The sequence below is a fragment of the Paramisgurnus dabryanus genome, chromosome 13 (genome assembly GCF_030506205.2).
Source record: "Paramisgurnus dabryanus chromosome 13, PD_genome_1.1, whole genome shotgun sequence".
In the NCBI taxonomy this organism is placed as follows: domain Eukaryota; kingdom Metazoa; phylum Chordata; class Actinopteri; order Cypriniformes; family Cobitidae; genus Paramisgurnus; species Paramisgurnus dabryanus.
The window spans coordinates 557867-577158 of NC_133349.1; the positions used below are offsets into that span (position 1 = coordinate 557867).

The 19292-nt window shown below is 38.8% G+C and overlaps 3 protein-coding genes across 4 annotated transcripts; all 3 read left to right on the top strand.

Moving 5' to 3' along the window:
- The first annotated feature begins 885 nt into the window (after positions 1–885).
- tmem222a (transmembrane protein 222a) lies at positions 886–6529 on the top strand. The gene is made up of 6 exons (XM_065270530.1): positions 886–1042; positions 2012–2096; positions 2179–2210; positions 2380–2476; positions 2957–3087; positions 5858–6529. The coding sequence occupies exons 1-6, from the start codon at positions 924–926 to the stop codon at positions 5943–5945; spliced, it is 552 nt and encodes a 183-aa protein (XP_065126602.1). The 5' UTR covers positions 886–923; the 3' UTR covers positions 5946–6529.
- A 330-nt stretch (positions 6530–6859) lies between these two features.
- On the top strand, positions 6860–9881 carry tpbg1a (trophoblast glycoprotein 1a). The gene is made up of 2 exons (XM_065270562.1): positions 6860–7229; positions 7632–9881. Exons 1-2 carry the CDS (start codon positions 6973–6975, stop codon positions 8554–8556), a joined length of 1182 nt encoding a protein of 393 aa, XP_065126634.1. The 5' UTR covers positions 6860–6972; the 3' UTR covers positions 8557–9881.
- Positions 9882–10176: 295 nt separating this feature from the next.
- Positions 10177–16364, top strand: kdf1a (keratinocyte differentiation factor 1a). 2 transcript variants are annotated; one of them, XM_065270564.1, is made up of 4 exons: positions 10177–10424; positions 12066–13099; positions 13575–13652; positions 15773–16364. In XM_065270564.1, the coding sequence occupies exons 2-4, from the start codon at positions 12085–12087 to the stop codon at positions 15823–15825; spliced, it is 1146 nt and encodes a 381-aa protein (XP_065126636.1). In that variant the 5' UTR covers positions 10177–10424; positions 12066–12084; the 3' UTR covers positions 15826–16364. The 2 variants fall into 2 exon arrangements, with proteins under 2 accessions (XP_065126636.1, XP_073667616.1); XM_073811515.1 differs by having other exon boundaries at positions 12066–13098; positions 13571–13652.
- The last annotated feature ends 2928 nt before the right edge of the window (positions 16365–19292 follow it).

Sequence of the window (19292 nt, forward strand, 5' to 3'; positions counted from 1 at the left end):
ATCCCTGGTATAGACAGTCCTCTCACATGTCATCATATTGCTTAGTTGATCTGTCACGTGTGCAGCTCGGACATTCACATTACCCTGCTGCGTGCATCAAAAGGTTTTTACGGAGGCAGATGAAGGTGAGTGGTCGCGCAACTGACGTCTTAACCTTTTGAATCGCGCTCACACCACAGCCTTCCGCGCCTGAGCCCAAGTGAACCGCTCTCCGGCCCACCTCTGCAACCCGGCCGCGGCGCGATTAACCAATCCACGCCCGGGCATGGAACAGAGCGATCACACTAGTCAAACAAACCAGGCTTTGGGGGTCAAACGCGCCCAAGCGCGGTTTGGTTTGGATAGTGTGAGTGCGCCCTTAGTGCAGAAATCAGCTCATTTGCATTTTAAAGGACACACCCAAAAACGGCACATTTTTGCTCACACCTAAAAAGAGGCAATTTTAACATCTTATAATAAATGATCTGTGGGGTATTTTGAGCTAAAACTTCTCATATGTACTCTGGGGACACTGAAGATTTATTTGACATCTTACAAAAGTCTTGTGAAATGTCCCGTTTAAACTATGGTAACAATCAGTTCTTAGGTGAACAAGCAATTCATTAATAACCGCAGTGATATAGCCTACATTATGGCTTTCATAATGTTATATTGTGTTGTCAGAGCAAATCGACGCTGGACGAATGAAAACGCACGTATGATTCGTGCGTTTTTTTTATTATTTGCCACAGTAAAATGAGAGACATGGCAATAAAACAAAACTAAACAATTATTACACAATCAACAAGCCAGGGTTAATAATAAATAAAAAAATTAATAAACAAAAAATGGAGAAAAGGGACGCCCGCCCGACGGTTTTGCCTCTTGACGTCACAGTTCCTGCGTCCCTTCGCGTCGCGTGACGTCACCGCGGACGGCGCGTGATGGCGGATGTCAGTGAAATCGACACGATGAAACATTTACACGGAGGTTTCGAGAAAATCGACAAAGAAATGAGCCGTTATCCGTACTGTATCGTGTGGACACCGATCCCGGTGCTGACGTAAGTAACGACTTCAAAAACATTACGACTGATGACGAAAGCAAACGCGCTTCCTGCACATAAACATCAACAGATCTGAGCATGACAGAAGAAGAGCTTCACACACACACAAACATCTATACTGACGTGAAAATATATAACCTGTTACTGTATATAGAGTTATATAAAGGAATTACTATGATAAAAGTATAAGTTTCATTTTCTTTATGCTTTGCTACTTTCAAAAACTGTCCCAACCCATACGGCAAAAAATTTACATTTCTCTGGCCAAAAATATTTTTTAAATATATGCTAAATACATTTTGTTGAATGTTATGCTCAATTAAATATATTTTTGAATTTGGAAATATATTTAATTTTACCCTTCATATGTCAACATATATTTCAACATGTATTTTAAGGGCAAACAAATACATGTATAATTGTACAACCTATATGAAAAAACATTTATTCTTTGTATAAATATGTGCTAAATATAAGTTACCTTTATCTTTTGTTTGAAAATACCGTAGATTTAATTTTTAACCTTTTTAAACCAGTTTTTCTTCCAATGCAACGTGAATATATTTCCTTGGATTGAAATATGGGCTAATATATTTTTAAAATATATTTTTATGAAATGTATTTACTTTTAAAATATATACAAAAAATTGCCAAAAATATATCGGTGAAAAATGTATTTTTGTAAACACATTACAAAATATATTTTACCAAATATATTTTTTGGACATTTTTTGTGTATTCTAAAAAATATTTTTTGTCCTATGGGAATTTATGTAAGCTCCTCACCCTATAAACATATATACACATATATATATATATACACATATATGTGTGTGTGTGTGTGTGTGTGTGTGTGTGTGTGTGTGTGTGTGTGTGTGCGCGTGTGCGCGTGTGATGTGATATGCTATAAAGTTATGTAGATTGCTTGAGACATGAAGAGATTGATGCGGTGTTTTGTGACTGCAGGTGGTTTCTGCCGTTTATTGGGCACATGGGCATCTGTACCTCCACAGGGGTCATCAGAGATTTTGCGGGGCCTTACTTTGTATCTGTGAGTGTTTCTTGAAGATTCTGTGTTGTCTGTTTGTTTACCATAACTGTATTTCATCACTAATGATTCATATTCTCTATAGGAGGACAACATGGCTTTTGGAAAACCAACAAAGTGAGTAATACAGGTTAAGATTAACTGGTGTGGATTGACTTGTGTATGGATTAACCAGTTCTTGCAGCTATAGATGCTGAAATGGTGTGAATAAAGAAATAAAAGAATACAGGTTGAGTTTTCCTTCACATGAACACGGATGAGTGTTTGATGTGTAATGTTATTTCAGGTACTGGAGGCTGGATAAGAGTCGAGTTAACACCGGTGGAATTAATGGCTGGGATGTAGCTGTGCATGAAGCATCTGAAGAATACAAATCCAGAATGGTGAGATTCACTTTTTCTCTCTCTCTCCTTTTATCAAACACTTACATGGATGACATACTGTATGTGACGTGTGACATTACATGCATTATAATATGCAAAATTATTAAGCAGGCTTCATTTGCAAATAATCCTAATATCTTGTTACTGTTAAGTAAAACATTATGATCTTACATTAATGTATTTTATCCATTTATACTGTATGCATGTTTCAAACCCATGACCTTTGCACTGCCAACACAATGCTCTACAGGATATATTATTTAGATACACCATGGTACTACATTTATTATTGTACTACATGTATGCTATAAAATTTGAAGTGAAATGTGACATGTGGACAATGTGATGCCCAAAACAGGAACATCTACATAATGAATATATATATAGTCATCATTATCATAATTACTTATCATAATTTAGGCATATTTAAGAAGAAGATGATCAGTATTGTTAATAAATCTCTCTTTACTTTATTTTCAGCACAATTTGTGTTGTGATAACTGTCACTCTCATGTAGCCATGGCTCTGAACCTCATGCGTTATAATAACAGCTCTTCATGGAACATGGTCAATCTCTGTTTACTGTCCTTCATTCACAGTAAACATGTCAGGTGAGTCTGTCTCCTTAAACATCACATACAGTACAGTACAGTAGTGTTCCATTGAAGTACTCTCCCTTTTGATTTGAAACAGTATAGAGTCAGACAGCTTGCGCAAGTGCAAACACCTCTATTGCTGTTAAAAAATATACTGTCAGGATTTACAAAAGACATGCAGTAAAAAATTGTTGTTTTTGCGACGTTTTGACATTATTGCATATGCATTTGTAAAATTCAAAATTTATAAGAGAATTTAAATGAATCACTCAACATGATTTACTAAGGTTTGCGCTCATTAATTCACCGATATTTGTGTCATTATTTATCAACCAAAAAGCATGTCTTTTTTGTGCTGGTCATTATAGAAATGAGATTTTGCGTCTGTGTTCTTTAACGCACCCATGCCAGTAAATCATTTCCACTCCAATCACTGCTTTTCTAAATTGTGCGCTTACATTAATGTGTGCTGTTTAGTAAATCTGACCCTTAGTATGTCAGTGTCCAACGAGTGTCTTTTAATTAAATTTAAATTGCATCTGATGTAAATTAGGGGTGTAACGATTAATCGTGCAAATGCGCGTTTTCTCAATGAACGAATTTGAATGAGTTACGGTGAAATCCCGGCACATCCGAACGCCAAAACTCCCTTTGTGCCACAGAAGAAGTAGTATTACCAATGCTATTCCAGGAAATGTCTACAGGAATGTTTATACGCTGTTCTTGAAATTGCTTCAAGTATTTTCATGATAATAAAGAATATTTTGAATGATTTTTATTTAAGAAGTGTTGCTTTTTTAATTTCACGTTATAAATGACTCAGACTCATAGTGATTTTAGATTGATAAGGACTTCCTACTGATCACAGAGCCGTATGCACAAGCTGTGCATGAAACAAAGAATCGCAGCCTTGTGATTCTGAATCGATTTCACACAGGCATTTTTAATGGGACACGCGATTGAATCGTTACATCCCTAATGTAAATGAATTACATGAGACTTGTTAGTTTGCTTACATGAGGAGGCACTAGGGCTGTCACATTGATTAAATAATTGTCTTACTGCAATTGTTTGACCTCATCGCGACGATTTTTAGATCACCGCAATGATTGCACATCTCTCTAAAAAAACACAAGGGGGAGCTGTAGTGCCAAAATAAATAAGACCGTATAAGATGGCATACCTTAACTGAAAGTGTAATGTGATACATTGCAAAGTCATTTAATACAGTGGAAAAACAGCATTTAAAGAAATGCTGCAAAACTTTGATAAGCAGTAAAAACTTTTATCATTAAATACTTACTTTTAAATATGTGTATTAATATTCACTGCTATGTAAACAACATGAAATTAGGCAATTAACTGTCGGCCAGATTTCATAATCGTGACAGCCCTAGGAGGCACTACACTAAATACACACATGCAGATGCAATTCCGCCTCATTTGCGCATCTAGTTCACGTGATTTGAGCGTATGGCACGGTATGTGCTTTTTGTACATTTTGCGTTTACGCGAATTTGCGGCTGATGCCCGAGTTGAAAAATTTTAACTTTGGCGGATTTTTGCGGCGCGTTAACCAGTCAGGAGCCTGCTTGCTGCTGTGGCGGCAGCCACATGGAGGAACGCTTGATATTGTCCGTGAGCAGTCACCAGGAGCAATAGACGGGTTGCACGGCGACGTCACTAACTGGTTGCGCGCGCAACCGAGGGGCAGAAAGAAGAGACGTGCATTGTGTTGTATGCTAGTAGCGGTGTCTGTAAGTCAAAATGCCAAGGAATTTTTGCGTGGAAAATAGTACCAACAGAGTCAGTGCTGGGTGCCTGATGTTAACATACCAGTAGATGCGACTATTACGTTACTAGCATTATAATTATAAAATTATAATTCATACATGTATCACAGTAACACTGCAAAAATAAAGACAGAAAAACAGATACAACTAAAATCAAGTCTTATTTATGTACAAACATTAAAGAACGCTTCAATAATTAAGGTTGTTGCAGTAGCAGATCAGCTCACCAATCGGTCTTTCTGCCCCTTGGTTGCGCGCGCACCCTGCAATGTTTGTAAACTTGCAACCCCTCTATACGACACAAGTTCTTATTTCTACAGAGACAGGAATATAAAGGACCTCGCTTGGAAGAGTGTCAGTGAGGACATTGGGCAACCTGAAAAGTTGTTAATACACATTTTTACTTTTGAGTCACGTGACATTTATCGCCCCACGCCGTTTATTTCCCCCTATAGTGAAGTGACTAAATACAAACTGGTAAATCTCTCAAAAATGCATAATCAACATTCAGCCATCCTGCAAACAGACAATCGCATAGCACTTGCCTCTCCCACAAGAAGCGGATTTTGCCTCTGACGCGTGTCAAATGCTTGCTTTTTCTGTGCGTCTACTTCGCTCTGCACGCGCAAATGCATTCAAACTGTTCAAGCGGCAAACTAAACGCGGTAGACGCAATTTTGACGCCTGAAACGCAGTTGGTGTAAACGCAGCATAAGATTATTAAACTTTTTGCATTTAAATTCTCTTAAAAAAGGAGAATTCATTTGTCATCGTTTTCTTTCTTTCACACAACACACTGTCTGATTTAATGAAAGAAAAGGGCTCAGTTTTAAAAAAGACAAAAATGCTTTCTAAATGTTGAGTACATCACTGTTTTGTGTTTAGTCAGCGGTGACAGAATGTTTATTTTTGTGTGTATTAAAGAAGAGAAATGGTTTAATCTTTGTTTTGTTGAGACGGCCCATTTGAATGTTTTTTCTCTTTGCTGACAGCTTTTTAGGGTTTCTGAAGACCTGGCTGCCATTCCTGATGATCTGTGGGGTCATAATCACAATCGCTCTCGCTCTCAACTTGCGATGATTCAGACCAGCTGACTGGAGCATCAGACGTGGACAAAACCATTGGACGGCCATACAAACATCTCAGGATCAGAGAAAGCCACGGCTAATAAAACCAATCCAGTCTGTTGCTGAAGCTGAACTTTTATTGATGCGTCTGTATGGCTGTACTACATTTATAGCGCATACAGACGGCTTCTGTCGGCAGATTCAGCAGAGACTTATTTGCATCTCTTGACATCAACACATGAAGACTATCAGTACCATGGTATATAAATGAATTACAGGGATTTTACCATCACTGGTTAGATAAGCTTTTGATGTACAGAAGTTTTGCATTTGTAATGTAGTCATATCATACGCATTCTGGATATCTCCTCAAAACTGAGACTTTATAATCGGTGAAATATAGCGAATGAAGATCTTAACTAATAACCAACAGTTACAGTAACTAAACTGTGTATCACATTGTTGAGAAACATATTTGTCAAATGCTCAAAGACACAAACTGATTTGCTATTTTTACAGTCTGTATGTACATCTGGTTCATTTAAATGTGTTCATATTCATTTATATGATATGACCAAATAGAAATATATATCTATATCTATAATGTATGATCTCATTATTATACAGTGACACTTATAAATGCCTGAATGTCAAATAACAAAGTAGGTTTCACATGAAAAAGATGCACTATCGTGTTTCTTTTATTTTTCTTAAATTAATTCTGTCTTGATATATAAATGCACTATTATAAAATGATATTTAAGTATGTAGTATTACACGTGGCCATAAATGTTTAGCCCACTTCTCTAAACTGATGAATGTAATGTGAAGAATATGAAGCCCCGCCCACCTTCTCTTATACATTCGCACCTGTTCACTATATAATAATGCACACCGAGTGCACGAGACAGAAGCGCACTACACGCGTGTCAGAGGATGTTTGCTTCAGTATGCACACTTGCACTAAAGACAGCAGCCTGTTAAGGTGACATCTCATCGTTCATCAGATGTGCAGGATTATAAGTGTACTTGTTTGAAGAATGTCGCCTATACCGCTGACGCTTATCTGCGCGATGCTGTGCGCCTCCGCGTGCGTCGCGTACTGCCCGCCGCGCTGCGAGTGTTTGGAGACGCAACGCACGATGAGCTGCGCGTCTGCTGGACTCCGTCGGATACCTGCCGCGATACCGCGCGACGCGAAGCGCCTGAGCATCACCGGAAACGCCATTCAACGACTCGAGCAGGACGCGTTTAACGCGTTACAGAACGTCACCAACCTGAACCTCAGTAACAATGGGTAAGAAAACACGTGACCTGCTGTGTCTTACTAGTTACAGTATCATTTATAATATCTGTCTGTCTACCTATCCATCCATCCATCTATCTATATATCTACCTTTCCATGTGTCTGGCTCTCTATCCATTTATCTATCTATCTATCTATCTATCTATCTATCTATCTATCTATCTATCTATCTATCTATCTATCTATCTATCTATCTATCAGTTTATCCATCTGTTTATCCATCTGTCTATCCGTCTGTCTGTCTGTCTGTCTATGTATCTGTATATCTGTCTATCCGTCTGTCTGTCTATCTATCTCTCCATCTCTCTGTCTGTCTATCTATCTCTCATTTCTGTCATTGTAATGAATCATAAATCCTTGTTGACTTGTACATTACTCTTCTTCTATATTCAGAATAATGGAAGTTGGGTCGCGCGCTTTCTCTTCTCTTCACACGCTGCACTCTCTGATCCTGAACAATAACCGTCTGGTTCTGATCCATCCTGAAGCGTTCTCAGTGCCTGGTAGTCCTCTGCAGGAGCTCAGCTTCAGGTCTTGTCTCTACAACTACACGTCACTGACAGATCTCATTACTGCCCTACGCTGGGGTGAACTCACCAACCTACAGCGCCTCGACCTGTCGGGCAATCATCTCATCCTTCTGCCTCCGGGAATGTTCTCCCCTCTCCCTAACCTGCGACACCTCCATCTGAGCGACAACTCGCTGGTGGCCGTGTACAACAGCACTTTCTCTGGTGTTGAACAGCTGTTGGAGCTGGACCTGAGCAGAAATGCCATTCGAACGTTTACCAGCGAGGGTCTCCGTGAGTTGGAGCGACTCGCTCGGGTTCGCCTGCTGTTGGGTCAGAATCCCTACTCGTGCACGTGTGAAACCGAGGAGTTTGTGAACTGGCTGAACAGTTCAAAGGTCAAGGTGGGTGATGTGGATAAGCTGTCTTGCGCGTTCCCCGCAGAGCTGCGTCACGTCTCTTTGCGGGCTCTTAGCACGCGTGCCCTCGGCTGTTACGTTACACCCGGCGAGGAGATCACCCACTTGACCCTACAAACGTCCTACGTGTTCCTCGGACTTGTGCTGGGATTTGTAGGCATGGTCTTCCTTTTTGTTGTCTACCTCAACCGAAAGGGTATCAAAAAATGGATCACGGACATACACGAGGCCTGTCTAGATGTGCTGGAGGGTTACCAGTACCGTTACGAAATTGACTCAGATCCACGTCTGCGACACCTCTCGCAAAATCGAGCTCATACGGATGCACGTTTGGGACGCATCCCATCTGATGTCCGTGTTGCACAGATTCCATCTGATGTGTCTTTATAACATTATAATCCCCTTACAATAAACATTTTGCATTAACCACAAACATTGCTGCTGTAAGACAGTGGGACAGTTGATAAACTCAAAATGAACAAATATAAGCCTGACCAATAATCTCAAGGCCTACTTATGTTAAGCACAACATGAGACAACATTGCAGTCTGTGCAATTCAATGACAACATCTATCCTCTGATCAAACAGCAGGTTGTTGCCTAATGTTCTGTGATGTATCAGACGGCCATAAATGACTGGTGCATGTGTATGAGATATACACAGGATTAAAGTGCTCCTCTCCATATGGCCCAACACAAACACACACACACAAACACACACACGCTGCTACAGATGTGTCCTCAATATCTGGTTATGGCCCATCTCACTGCTAGTTCAGGAAGAGGAGGAAGATGAAGAGGGCATTCAGGGGGAAAATAGGGCACAGTGAAGGGTTTGGATTGTAATGTTTCCTGCGAACTTGCTGAAGCTCACAGATAATGACTGCAATTGATCAAGACCAGACATCCCATATTAATCTGTGTCTTTGCTTTTGGCAACGCAGTATATTGGAATATATTTGAAGAAACACAGCTGGTGTGTGTGCGGTCTTTGTGTGCATGCACAACTGTGTAGCATTACATTAAAATGTAGTGAATTAGTGTAGAATATTTTTTGTAATAAAATGTAAAATAAAGTTTCCAGTGATTTCTAAGCCTGGTAAATAATAAAATCCCATGGAAATTTCTACAACAAATTTGCTATTTATGATCAGCTAGGCTATATGCAACTGAATCCTTCAGAAGTTGTTTTGGTGATTTATTGAATTCAAAATGTGTAAATGAAAATCTTCTGTCACTGACTGTATTCGCAAACATCATTTATTGACCACAAGCATACATTTCCTATAGAACACGTGATATACTGTTTATAAGTGTATTTAAACTTTTCACGTTATATTTTATTTACCTAACCCTAACTTCAGGAGTTTCCCATCTCAGGTGCTAATTTTATATACATTTCATATATTTGAATAGACTGTATAGTCAAAATCATTTTGATTTCACTCCTCTTCGCTGGACACAATGACACATTAATGAGGACATCGGCGGACCCTTCATCACCCTGAAGATGACAGTGAATCATGAACTACTATATATGATGCATTGTAAACATACTGATAACTGTTGTATGTTGCTGAAGTGTATGCGAATAATTGATATTAGCTCAAGAGATCCAGTTAAAAATGAAATGTGTAAAGAAGATAAAAGCAAGTTTTGTGCATGAGAATGACAATTATAATATCATTTAGTATTATAGATTCATTTTTAAACTAATAAACCTCGAATACACACACTTACAGTGAATCCAGACAATACCACTTTAATAAAAGAAACAATTTCAGACTATAGTGTTGAAATAGCCTACTTAAATACTATTTATAGTTAATTAACACTATATGACGGAAACTTTGCAATAATATCTATTTATATTAATTTCCTTGCTGTTTATGTCTCTCATTTATTTTCTTTAAAACTACTTTGCAACAATGCAAAAAGCTCGATAGAAATCAATCTAAATTGAAAGGATTTAGCGTCACATCCGCGTGACGTCACAACTTACCTGAGAGTGGGTGTGGTTTACCTGTAGCCACAGGTAAAACACGGCACGATTCTTAGCGAGTAAAGCTTCAGTATGAGTCCGATGTGAAGCGAATAGATTTATACGCGTGTACGTGTGTGTTTGTTTTTCGATGAATCGAAGCATAGATCGATGAAGTGAGTATAATACCGCGGTAAAGGAACCGTTCCCGGGCGCGATACTTCCGCGATCCTCAACGATCAGAAGTCGCGCTCAAAACAACAGAGATTCATATGCGGTAAGTGTCTGATCTGAATCTGATATATAAAGACAAACACAACGCGACGCGACGCACCACAACGCATTCACTTCATCCATAATGATGGGCTCTTTTAGTCTCGTGTCCTGGTTTTCAAAGGTTTGCAACCCTAAATAATGATGTGAAGTCGACTCATTAAAGTCGCAATGCACAGAAATAAGTCTCTGTTAACGAGAATTAAAGCTAAATAGTAGCCAATAATAAAATATTTTCAGTAAAGATGAAAGAAACGGACGTTTTGTAGAATGTCATTGAAGTTTAGTTTGTATTCTCAGATGAAGTGTTTGTGTCAGGCCTGTTGGACATTAAACCTCTCTGTATGTTGATAAGAACATTTAACTAACTAATTGTGGTTCATTTTAATCCATTTGTTCTTTGTATTTCCTCCCCATCCACATTAGTCTGGAGGTATTTCGAGTATTTACAATACATGTAAACACAAACTTGATGATCAAGTAATTCTTGCCCACCAAAGAAAACCTTCTTACCTACATGAACATGTGTGACAGAGCAATGCTGCATGAATTGTGTTTTATTTTGCTGTTTGCTGTTAAATAACATGTTTATATTTAACATCAACAGAGGATCTAGATTGAGATCTGATGGTGGTTCACATCACATGTTTGAAATGCTTTTGGGAGCGACAGTAGAAAGAAGCTCAGTGTGCAGCAGTTTGACGTGGTGGATTCGTTCTTAAAACATCTTTGAGTTGAATTTGTGTCTTCTTTGAGGGAGTTATTGTGCAATAAACGTAAAATAGGAAATGACATCAACTGGCTGCTCGATTATGGGAGAAATCATAATTTACGATTATTTACTCTGTGGATTTGAAAACATGCATTTATTAAGCCTTTTTATTAGGTGTCAAAGCAGTGGTGCCTAACAAACACATCAGCAGCACTTTATTCGCTCAATAAATGTTTTCCCTCAATTATCTTGTTTTTGTAAATGATTGAATCAAAAATCAAAAACAATTAATTACACAGCCCTACTTTCTCTTTAGTTCACTTCATCCATAATGTTTTCAATCTTCATTTACATGTTTAATAGGCACTTTTATCCATGGTGTATTTCAATATGTGTTCCCTGGGCTCAAACCCATGACATTTTCAGAATGCAATCAATGTCTTAATAATAAGTTGCATGAAATAAATCCTGATCATTTCTGTTTTGAGAATCGTTGGGATCAAGTCAACTATACAAGATATTGGACACTTAAAAATCAATCATTTTTACTCTCAGGAGAAAATCCTCCAAAATGCCCATCTTGTCAGAATTCATTATCCATTTAACATATTCTACTAGATTGGATTATTAAAACGTTTTTAATCAAGTTAATCCAAACAAAGTTCTAAAATTTTTAGATGAAATCTTTAGATGATCTTTTCTAGTCTTACTTTATATAATAAGACTTTATTCTCGCCATGAATATAGCCTTAGAAGCTGGCAGGGTGTTTAAATAAAAAGAAAGCAAGCGCTTCTCACAAATAAAAGTGATTACTATAGTTAGAAAATTGAAAAAATTGAAACAATGTGCATTAACCCACACACCATCAATACTTTGTTTGTCTATTAAGCAGTGATCTTTCATGCACTATATATCTATCTGTGTTCCTGCAGGTCCTGAATGTGTTGAGTTATGCCTGGCCACAGCACAGGAACACATCACAAGAGCCGTCCTCACAGCTCGGGCCGTTCTAGAGCTGATGGCTACAGGCAGGGCCGCACTTACTCCAAAGACAGCAGCACTAGTCAGGAGACCTATAAAGAGCCGTACATCGAGCAGCCCCGCGGCACGGACGCCCAGATTCCCCGGAAGACCCATCCTTACTACAGCAACGGACGAGGCTCGGAGAGCCTGGGCTTCGTTCCCGGCTCGGCGGACTCCCCTCAGGTCGCTCAGGCCTGTGGCTCGTGCGCGTCACTGGGCTGGAGCGGTTGCAAAGCTCTTCTCTGCTGCATCCTGACCTGCGGCCTCTATGGGTCTAGCAAACCTTGCCTGCCGCCCAACGAGAGCTCCACGGATAGCGCTCCGAAAGCAGAGCCCGAGCCGCGGAAGCCCAACGGCTTTGCCGTATCCAACCCCACGTGCGGCGTGGAGGTCAGCAAGCCGAGGCAGTTACCCAGCTCCGGCAGCTTCAGGTACGGGGACGTCTACTTTGCTGGTAAGAAGGTGGATTACCCCTTGAACCAGGAGGCGCTTCCGCGTCGGGCCAGGACGGTAGCCAAGGGAGACGGCCAGCGGCCGATCAGCAATACCAGTATCTACTCGAGGGAGGATCTGGATCTTGACGATCTGGATGACGGCGGAACGGATATCGACTCGCTCATCACTAAAAAGCTTCTGGAACTTTATAAGCTGCACCAGATCGAGCAGCTGGCCAAATGCACGTCGGACTTGTCCTTCTCTCGTAAAACCAACGAGATTAGCGATCTGATTAACAGCATCGCGCAGGATTATAATCTGGAGGAACAGGAGGCGGAGTGCCGGCTGGTGCACGGCGTCATACGCATCAGCACCCGCAATAAATCCTGCAAAGGTTACAAAAGCAAAGACTATAAACCACAAGACACGATGCAGCACGTGAACGGGAGGAGGGACGGAACGCTGCCTGACAGCGGGATTGAGACCACGACCTTCACCTTTAGCGATGGTAAGACATGGGTATCTGATTCGAGGGTTCATCCAGACATCGAGGTTCTGTCTGACTGGTTTCTAAACCATATGACTTTTTCCTGTTTAACGTTGAAGGAGAATATATGTTTCTTCCATACAGTAAAGCAGGTGGTTACCAGCGTCTGTCAGGCTCCAGCCGGGACCAAAAGCAGCGTAACAAGGTTCCACATAAAGTCCTTTTAAAGCTTTGTGTGAGGAATGGTTATTGGCTTTAATTCCTGCTTGACAGGCGTGGTCACCGTTGGCTTTCATTGTATGGAAAGGAAGAGCTTTGACTTTATTCTGCTATAAATAGCTCCTTTTGTGTTACATAGAAGAAAAAGTCATATGGGTTTGGAAAGACATGCGGCTGAGTGAATAATGACAGAATTTTCATTCTTTTATCTGAAGTCAGCAGTGCTTGAGTGAATTTCATTTGAACGTCATTTGATGATATTTAATTTGTCTGGAAGGGGATCCCGAGGTGCTAGTGTCGGAGCGGACGCAGACAGATGAGCTCGCCCGGAATATGAGAGCTCACAGCGGGAAACGTGAGCATCCATCTTCTTGGTTCTCCTTGTTTTTACTTTTGTTGTCGTGTTTAAGGATTATTCCACTTTCATAAATATCCTGATAATTTACTCACCCCCCATGTCATCCAAGATGTTTATGTCTGTCTTTGTTCAGTCGAGAAGAAATTAAGTTTTTTGAGGAGAGCATTCTAGGATTTTTCTTCATAAAGTGGACCTCAACAGTTTACAGTTTCAATGCAGCTTCAAAGACGATCCCAGCCGAGACATAAGGGTCTTATCTAGCCAAACCTTTGTCTTTTTCACATAAAAAAACCTTTCAAACAATAACGAGAGTCTTACACTAGTTGTGTGATGCGCTAGTGCAACGTTTTACGTAATCTCGTCAAAAGATCACGTAAAACGCAAACTTGTGGACCATTTTAAACAATAAACTGACACAAAGACATTCATTACCGTATGTGCTGCGTCTTATAGTCAGGTGCGCCTTGTAAGTCAGTATGAATTAATTATGACATTTGAGGCAAAAGACATCATTACCGTCTACAGCCGCGAGAGTCCGCCATATGCTGCTCATATATTTATGTAATTCAATGGATTCAGTGATGTGGAATGACGAGTATTCAGACTTCACGCTAGTTGGCTTGTTCGGTTAATTTAGACTATTCAACCTTCTAGGTAAGTTCTGTATGCTATGGTTTATCGTTTAAATAACTGATTATATTACTTTAACGTACAGATATCTATTCAGCCTGCTGCTCTGTCTGCTATTGTTTAGATTGTCCAGATTAAATGTCTGTTCTATGATTTGGATTTTCTGAAATAATTTTCAAAATAAACGTGACGTATAGTCCACTGTGACTTGTATATGTTATTTCGTCTTAATGACACATTTTTGAATGATGCGGCTTATAGTCCGGTGCGGCTTATAGTCCGGAAAGTACGTTAGTATCATTCCACATACAACAACATCTAATGGGCGTGACCTTCGACATAATAATGTAATACTTAAGGTCACGCTTGGCGCATCACATGGCTAGTGCAAGATGAAAAGTTGTTTAAAAGTGAAAATGAGGATGGTTAATGCTTATGTCTTGGTTGGGATCGTCTTTTGAAGCTGCATTGAAACTGTAAACTTTTGAGGTCCAATAAAGTCCACTATATGGAGAAAAATCCTGGAATGTTTTCTTCTGAACTGAACAAAGAAAGACATAAACATCTTGGATTACATGAGGTCTAGTAAATGATCAAATGTTTTTATGAAGTGGAGTAATCCTTTAACCCTATCTTGGGGTACTAAAGGGGTGGGATTGCACCCTGAGGATGGGGTTGTATCGATTCCATTTCACTTCTTTTTTTTTTAAGTTATGTTTTTGGGCTGTTTTTGCCTTTGTTAGATAAGTAGTATGATAGGAGAGGACAGGAAAGTATAGGGTGGAGAGAGGGGTACGGGATCGGCAAAGGACCTCGAGCCGGGGTTCGAACTCGGGTCGCCGAAAGTGCTGCACCCTATGTCGGGGCACTGCCAACTACACCATCGGCTCCATTTCTAAATGTTTTCTACCCACATAAAGTCCTCTCCTGCCCATCCCCTAAACGTAAACTGTAGCCCGTGAAGGCAAACACTGAATCTTCTCTTCTTACCTTACAAATGTTATTGAGGAGCCACAGATCGCCTCCGAGCTGTATATCCAGTATTCTGCTGTATCATGTCACCTCCATCTCATCATTACGTAACTTGTTTCAGACCTGTAAAAATATGAGAAGTCTGACTAGATTGATTAGGGACGTCTGTAGGAAAATTACTGAGTTGAGATGTCTGACTAGATTGATCAGGGATGTCTGTAGGAAAATTACTGAGCTGAGATTTTCCAACGCAATCTCAGGACAATTTCTACATATTCATTCGTACGACCCCATTTTGTACGATTGGCTTTCGTGACATGTGGGGGTTAGGAATGGGGTTTCATCATTGCTTTTTCAAATAATCGTAGGTTTTTATGCAATTTGCTTTGTACAAATTGGCCAACTTGTAAAATCCTACGCATTCCTGTGAGATCAGGCTGGATTTTCACAAGATTTGTTGCACTTTACAAGCAAGTTTAAGGTGTTTATTTATGAACTGTTGTTTTCTTTGACAGATTACTACTCGAGTGCAGCTACGGATTCATCAGGAGCGCCGCTGTTGCGCTAGTAAACCATATTACTCTCAGTTATTACTGCCTATTGAGTGTTCATCTGTCTACATGTGTTCCTCTCAGATTTCACTCAACGCTCTTTATGATTCGATGGACACTGTGTGAAGACTGTCGAGTGCTCTCACATATACTGTACTTAGACTTAATGATGTTTAACAATGAAAGCTGCTGAAAAAACACGTCGACTTTGACCAGCAGCCGTCCGGATAGTTACGTACTGAACAAGTTTCCTCGCTAAATCATCAAAGCGTATTTTTAAGTGTTTGCTTTCATTTTACCTTTGAAAAAATGATGCTGTGGTGTACAGATGTGTATTCATGACGGCGCTGTTATTCATCTGAATGCGGTCCTGTTATAACCCGTCCTTTACTCAGATCAGAACAATCTTTATACCTCCCTTGCTTTTTTAGGACTGTTTGTTGTCAGACAAAACAACCACGTTTGTACAGTGGACATTTTGTTTGTTTTGAAATGCTTTGTAAAGATTTGTTTTCTTATATTTTTTATTGAAATAAAAAGGGAATATTCCCCCTTATTTGCTGTTATTTTATTAACTGCTGTATTAATAACTTCACGGTCTAACATTATATCTGTGATGTAATGGGAGTGTCGTCCTTTTTTAAAGCACAGTTTTAGTTCAGCATACTTTCAGATGTACGTGTTAACCACAGAAAGAAAATCTCTCTCTCTTTCTTTTTTTTGTGTAGTATTTTTCTCGGAAGATCGCGTTGCTGTCACCTCCTCCCTTTTGCTTCCCTCAGGTCACTGTGTTATGAACTTGTTTAGCTGGTTTGACAATAGAAAGGAAATAAAATCCCAGTGTTTGCTGGAGTTACATTGAGGAGGAGGAGGGGTGAAAAATTCCCCTTTAAAACTGTCTGCTTTTTTCACACCACGCAGCCTTACGTAAAACGAAACACTTAAAGATCTTAAATGCAGTCTATGGATAATATCAAGAGATCTATCAGATATCCTTACTGACCATACTTACAGTCCTCATCGTTTTCTTTATTATCATGAGAGGTCAAAGTTTAGAGCTGTTGATTTACTCGTCTCATTGTTTTTAATATATCAAAGATCCTAAATTAGCTATACAGTAATAGTTTTTTAATATATATTTTTTTTACTTTATTTACGTTTATCTCTAAGCCAAACAGATCATGAGCACATTTCTTTTCAAGTCGTTTCTTTTTGTTGTTTTTGTTGAGTCATTTTGACGGTCAGTCTATGTTTACAATATCAAACTGCAGTATATAGTCTGTACATTTTCCAACACAGCACAATATACAAGGTTAAATAAAGCGTGACAAACTATATCACACAATGCAATGTGCCACACCTGATATGCAACAAATCTATAATGTCAGCACTTTAATTTGGTCTTATTGTTGAAAGTTTTGTAGTTTTTCTGGGTGTTGATGTTAAAGCCATGTGACAGGAGGAACACAGCCTATCACTCCCTTTTACCACTTTTACCACAAACAAACATGGTAAAAATCTTTGCTGCCTTACACTTTTTTTTTGTTGAATCAACTCAGATTTACAAGTCATGTCTACTTACTATTATTTATCTTGACAAAAGATGAGTTGCTACAACTTAAAAAAAAGAAGTTGGCTTTTGTTGGAAGTATTATTATAAGTAAGAAAAATAATAGTAAGTAATGACTTGTATATCTGAGCTCATTCAACAAAAAATGTTTAAGGCAGCAAAGATTTTTTTACTGTGTAAGGTTGTCAAAAGATTAATGGTGGTTAATCGCATACAAAATAAGTTTGTGTTTGCATAACATATTTGTGGGTGTAAGTATTATGTGTTTTTGTAAATATACACTTACATTTATACATTCAGAAAAATGCATATATATATATATATATATATTTTTTAAATTTGTATATAATAAAATATATGTGTGTGTGTGTGTGTGTGTGTGTGTGTGTGTGTGTGTGCGTGCGTAAATGTTTCCTAAATACATACATGCATGTGTGTGTATTTATATTTATACCACGGGTCTGTTGAATGCTTTGTTCTGATTGGTGGAGAAATTTTCCATGGGTGATAATTATTTTTCTGTAAACTGCACACCTGACCTGTCAAATGTCTTAAAAATAGACACCAGAGCACTGTTTTTGGTAACCTTTGTATAAAAGAAATAATTCACTCCGCCGTGCTGCATTACCACCTTGGGTGTGCATTATTTTTAAATAATTGAACGTCCCGTCATCAATTATTCCTTACATAAATATACAAAATAATTACACACAGTGCACATGCATATATTATGCAAAAACAAACTTTAATTTTGTATACAATTAATTGTGATTAATCTTTTGACAACTTTTACCAAAAAAACATGGTTAATTTTCATAAGGTCAGTTTAAAATGTTTATCATTATCTTGAGTTTATCATGCATGTGCATGTTTTTTCTTTATATTTAAATATTTTCTTGTATATTTCAATGTTAACTGTGTATTATGGTGTAGTAGTATGAGAAGTTGTACTCTGATCTTATAGTTTTGTTGGTCTGCAGCACAAGAGGGCGACATTACTACACAAAGATCTGTCATTGGCTGTTTCTCAATCTAAAGGCTGCAGCCTCCGGAGGTCGCATTTCTAGGCTGCATACGTCATCAGATTTTAGATTCAGATTTAGATTTCCTGGACCAGTCTTAAAATAGTCCCAGATTAAAAATGCATGTTAATAAACTGATAAAAAGTAGTCCTGGATTAATCTAAAACCTGCCCCATAATGTTGACTATTATTATTCTTAGTTAATGGTAAATTGTTGTAATATGCTTATGCATTGTGAATGTAATTCTCAGTTAACTTAAATAAACCAGTCTTGATGTTGTATGCAGCCTGCACATGTGACCTCCACAGGCTCCAGCCTTCTGATTGAGAAACAGCTATTGTTGTATATCAGCGTGGTCATGTGATCTCCTGGTCTCATTCACAAACACATACACATGTTAATGTATTTTGTGCGGGAATAAGTCCAGGTGTATCATATCAGACATTGGGTCTCATTCACTAAGCATGCATACGCACAAATTGTTCGTAAATGTGCGTACGAACGTTTTAACTTACAAATTATGATTCAACAATTCACGATTATTGTGTATGTGTGGTCTAAGTTGTTCTTACATTTTTGCATTCATTTTAAAAAAATAAGGATGAAAGTTTTTGTTGAATCATGATTTGTAAGTTAAAACGTCCGTACATTTTATGAATAAATGTGTGTGTACACATGCTTAGTGAATGAGACCTATTGATATTTAAAGTTGTAATGAGAATAGATTAATGTGTTGTCTGTAAACTGAAGTTTAACTTCTGACCCTGGAGCAGTGACTTCATGCTTACAGACAGACAGCCTTTTACTGCAATGACGTAACGTTGACCTTTCTTAAGAAATAAATCTGTTACTCATGCTGGCAATGCATAAAGCCACAGTAACGTCTGTCTG

Excerpts from the sequence above, each read along its gene's own strand:
- tpbg1a (XM_065270562.1), top strand. The coding sequence starts at position 6,973 with ATGTCGCCTATACCGCTGACGCTTATCTGCGCGATGCTGTGCGCCTCC. Across the intron at positions 7,230-7,631 it reads CTGAACCTCAGTAACAATGG|AATAATGGAAGTTGGGTCGC; the intron begins GTAAGAAAACAC and ends TTCTATATTCAG.
- kdf1a (XM_073811515.1), top strand. The coding sequence starts at position 12,085 with ATGCCTGGCCACAGCACAGGAACACATCACAAGAGCCGTCCTCACAGC. Across the intron at positions 13,099-13,570 it reads CGACCTTCACCTTTAGCGAT|GAAGGGGATCCCGAGGTGCT; the intron begins GGTAAGACATGG and ends TTAATTTGTCTG. Across the intron at positions 13,653-15,772 it reads GAGAGCTCACAGCGGGAAAC|ATTACTACTCGAGTGCAGCT; the intron begins GTGAGCATCCAT and ends TTTCTTTGACAG.
- tmem222a (XM_065270530.1), top strand. The coding sequence starts at position 924 with ATGGCGGATGTCAGTGAAATCGACACGATGAAACATTTACACGGAGGT. Across the intron at positions 1,043-2,011 it reads ACACCGATCCCGGTGCTGAC|GTGGTTTCTGCCGTTTATTG; the intron begins GTAAGTAACGAC and ends TTGTGACTGCAG. Across the intron at positions 2,477-2,956 it reads AAGAATACAAATCCAGAATG|CACAATTTGTGTTGTGATAA; the intron begins GTGAGATTCACT and ends CTTTATTTTCAG.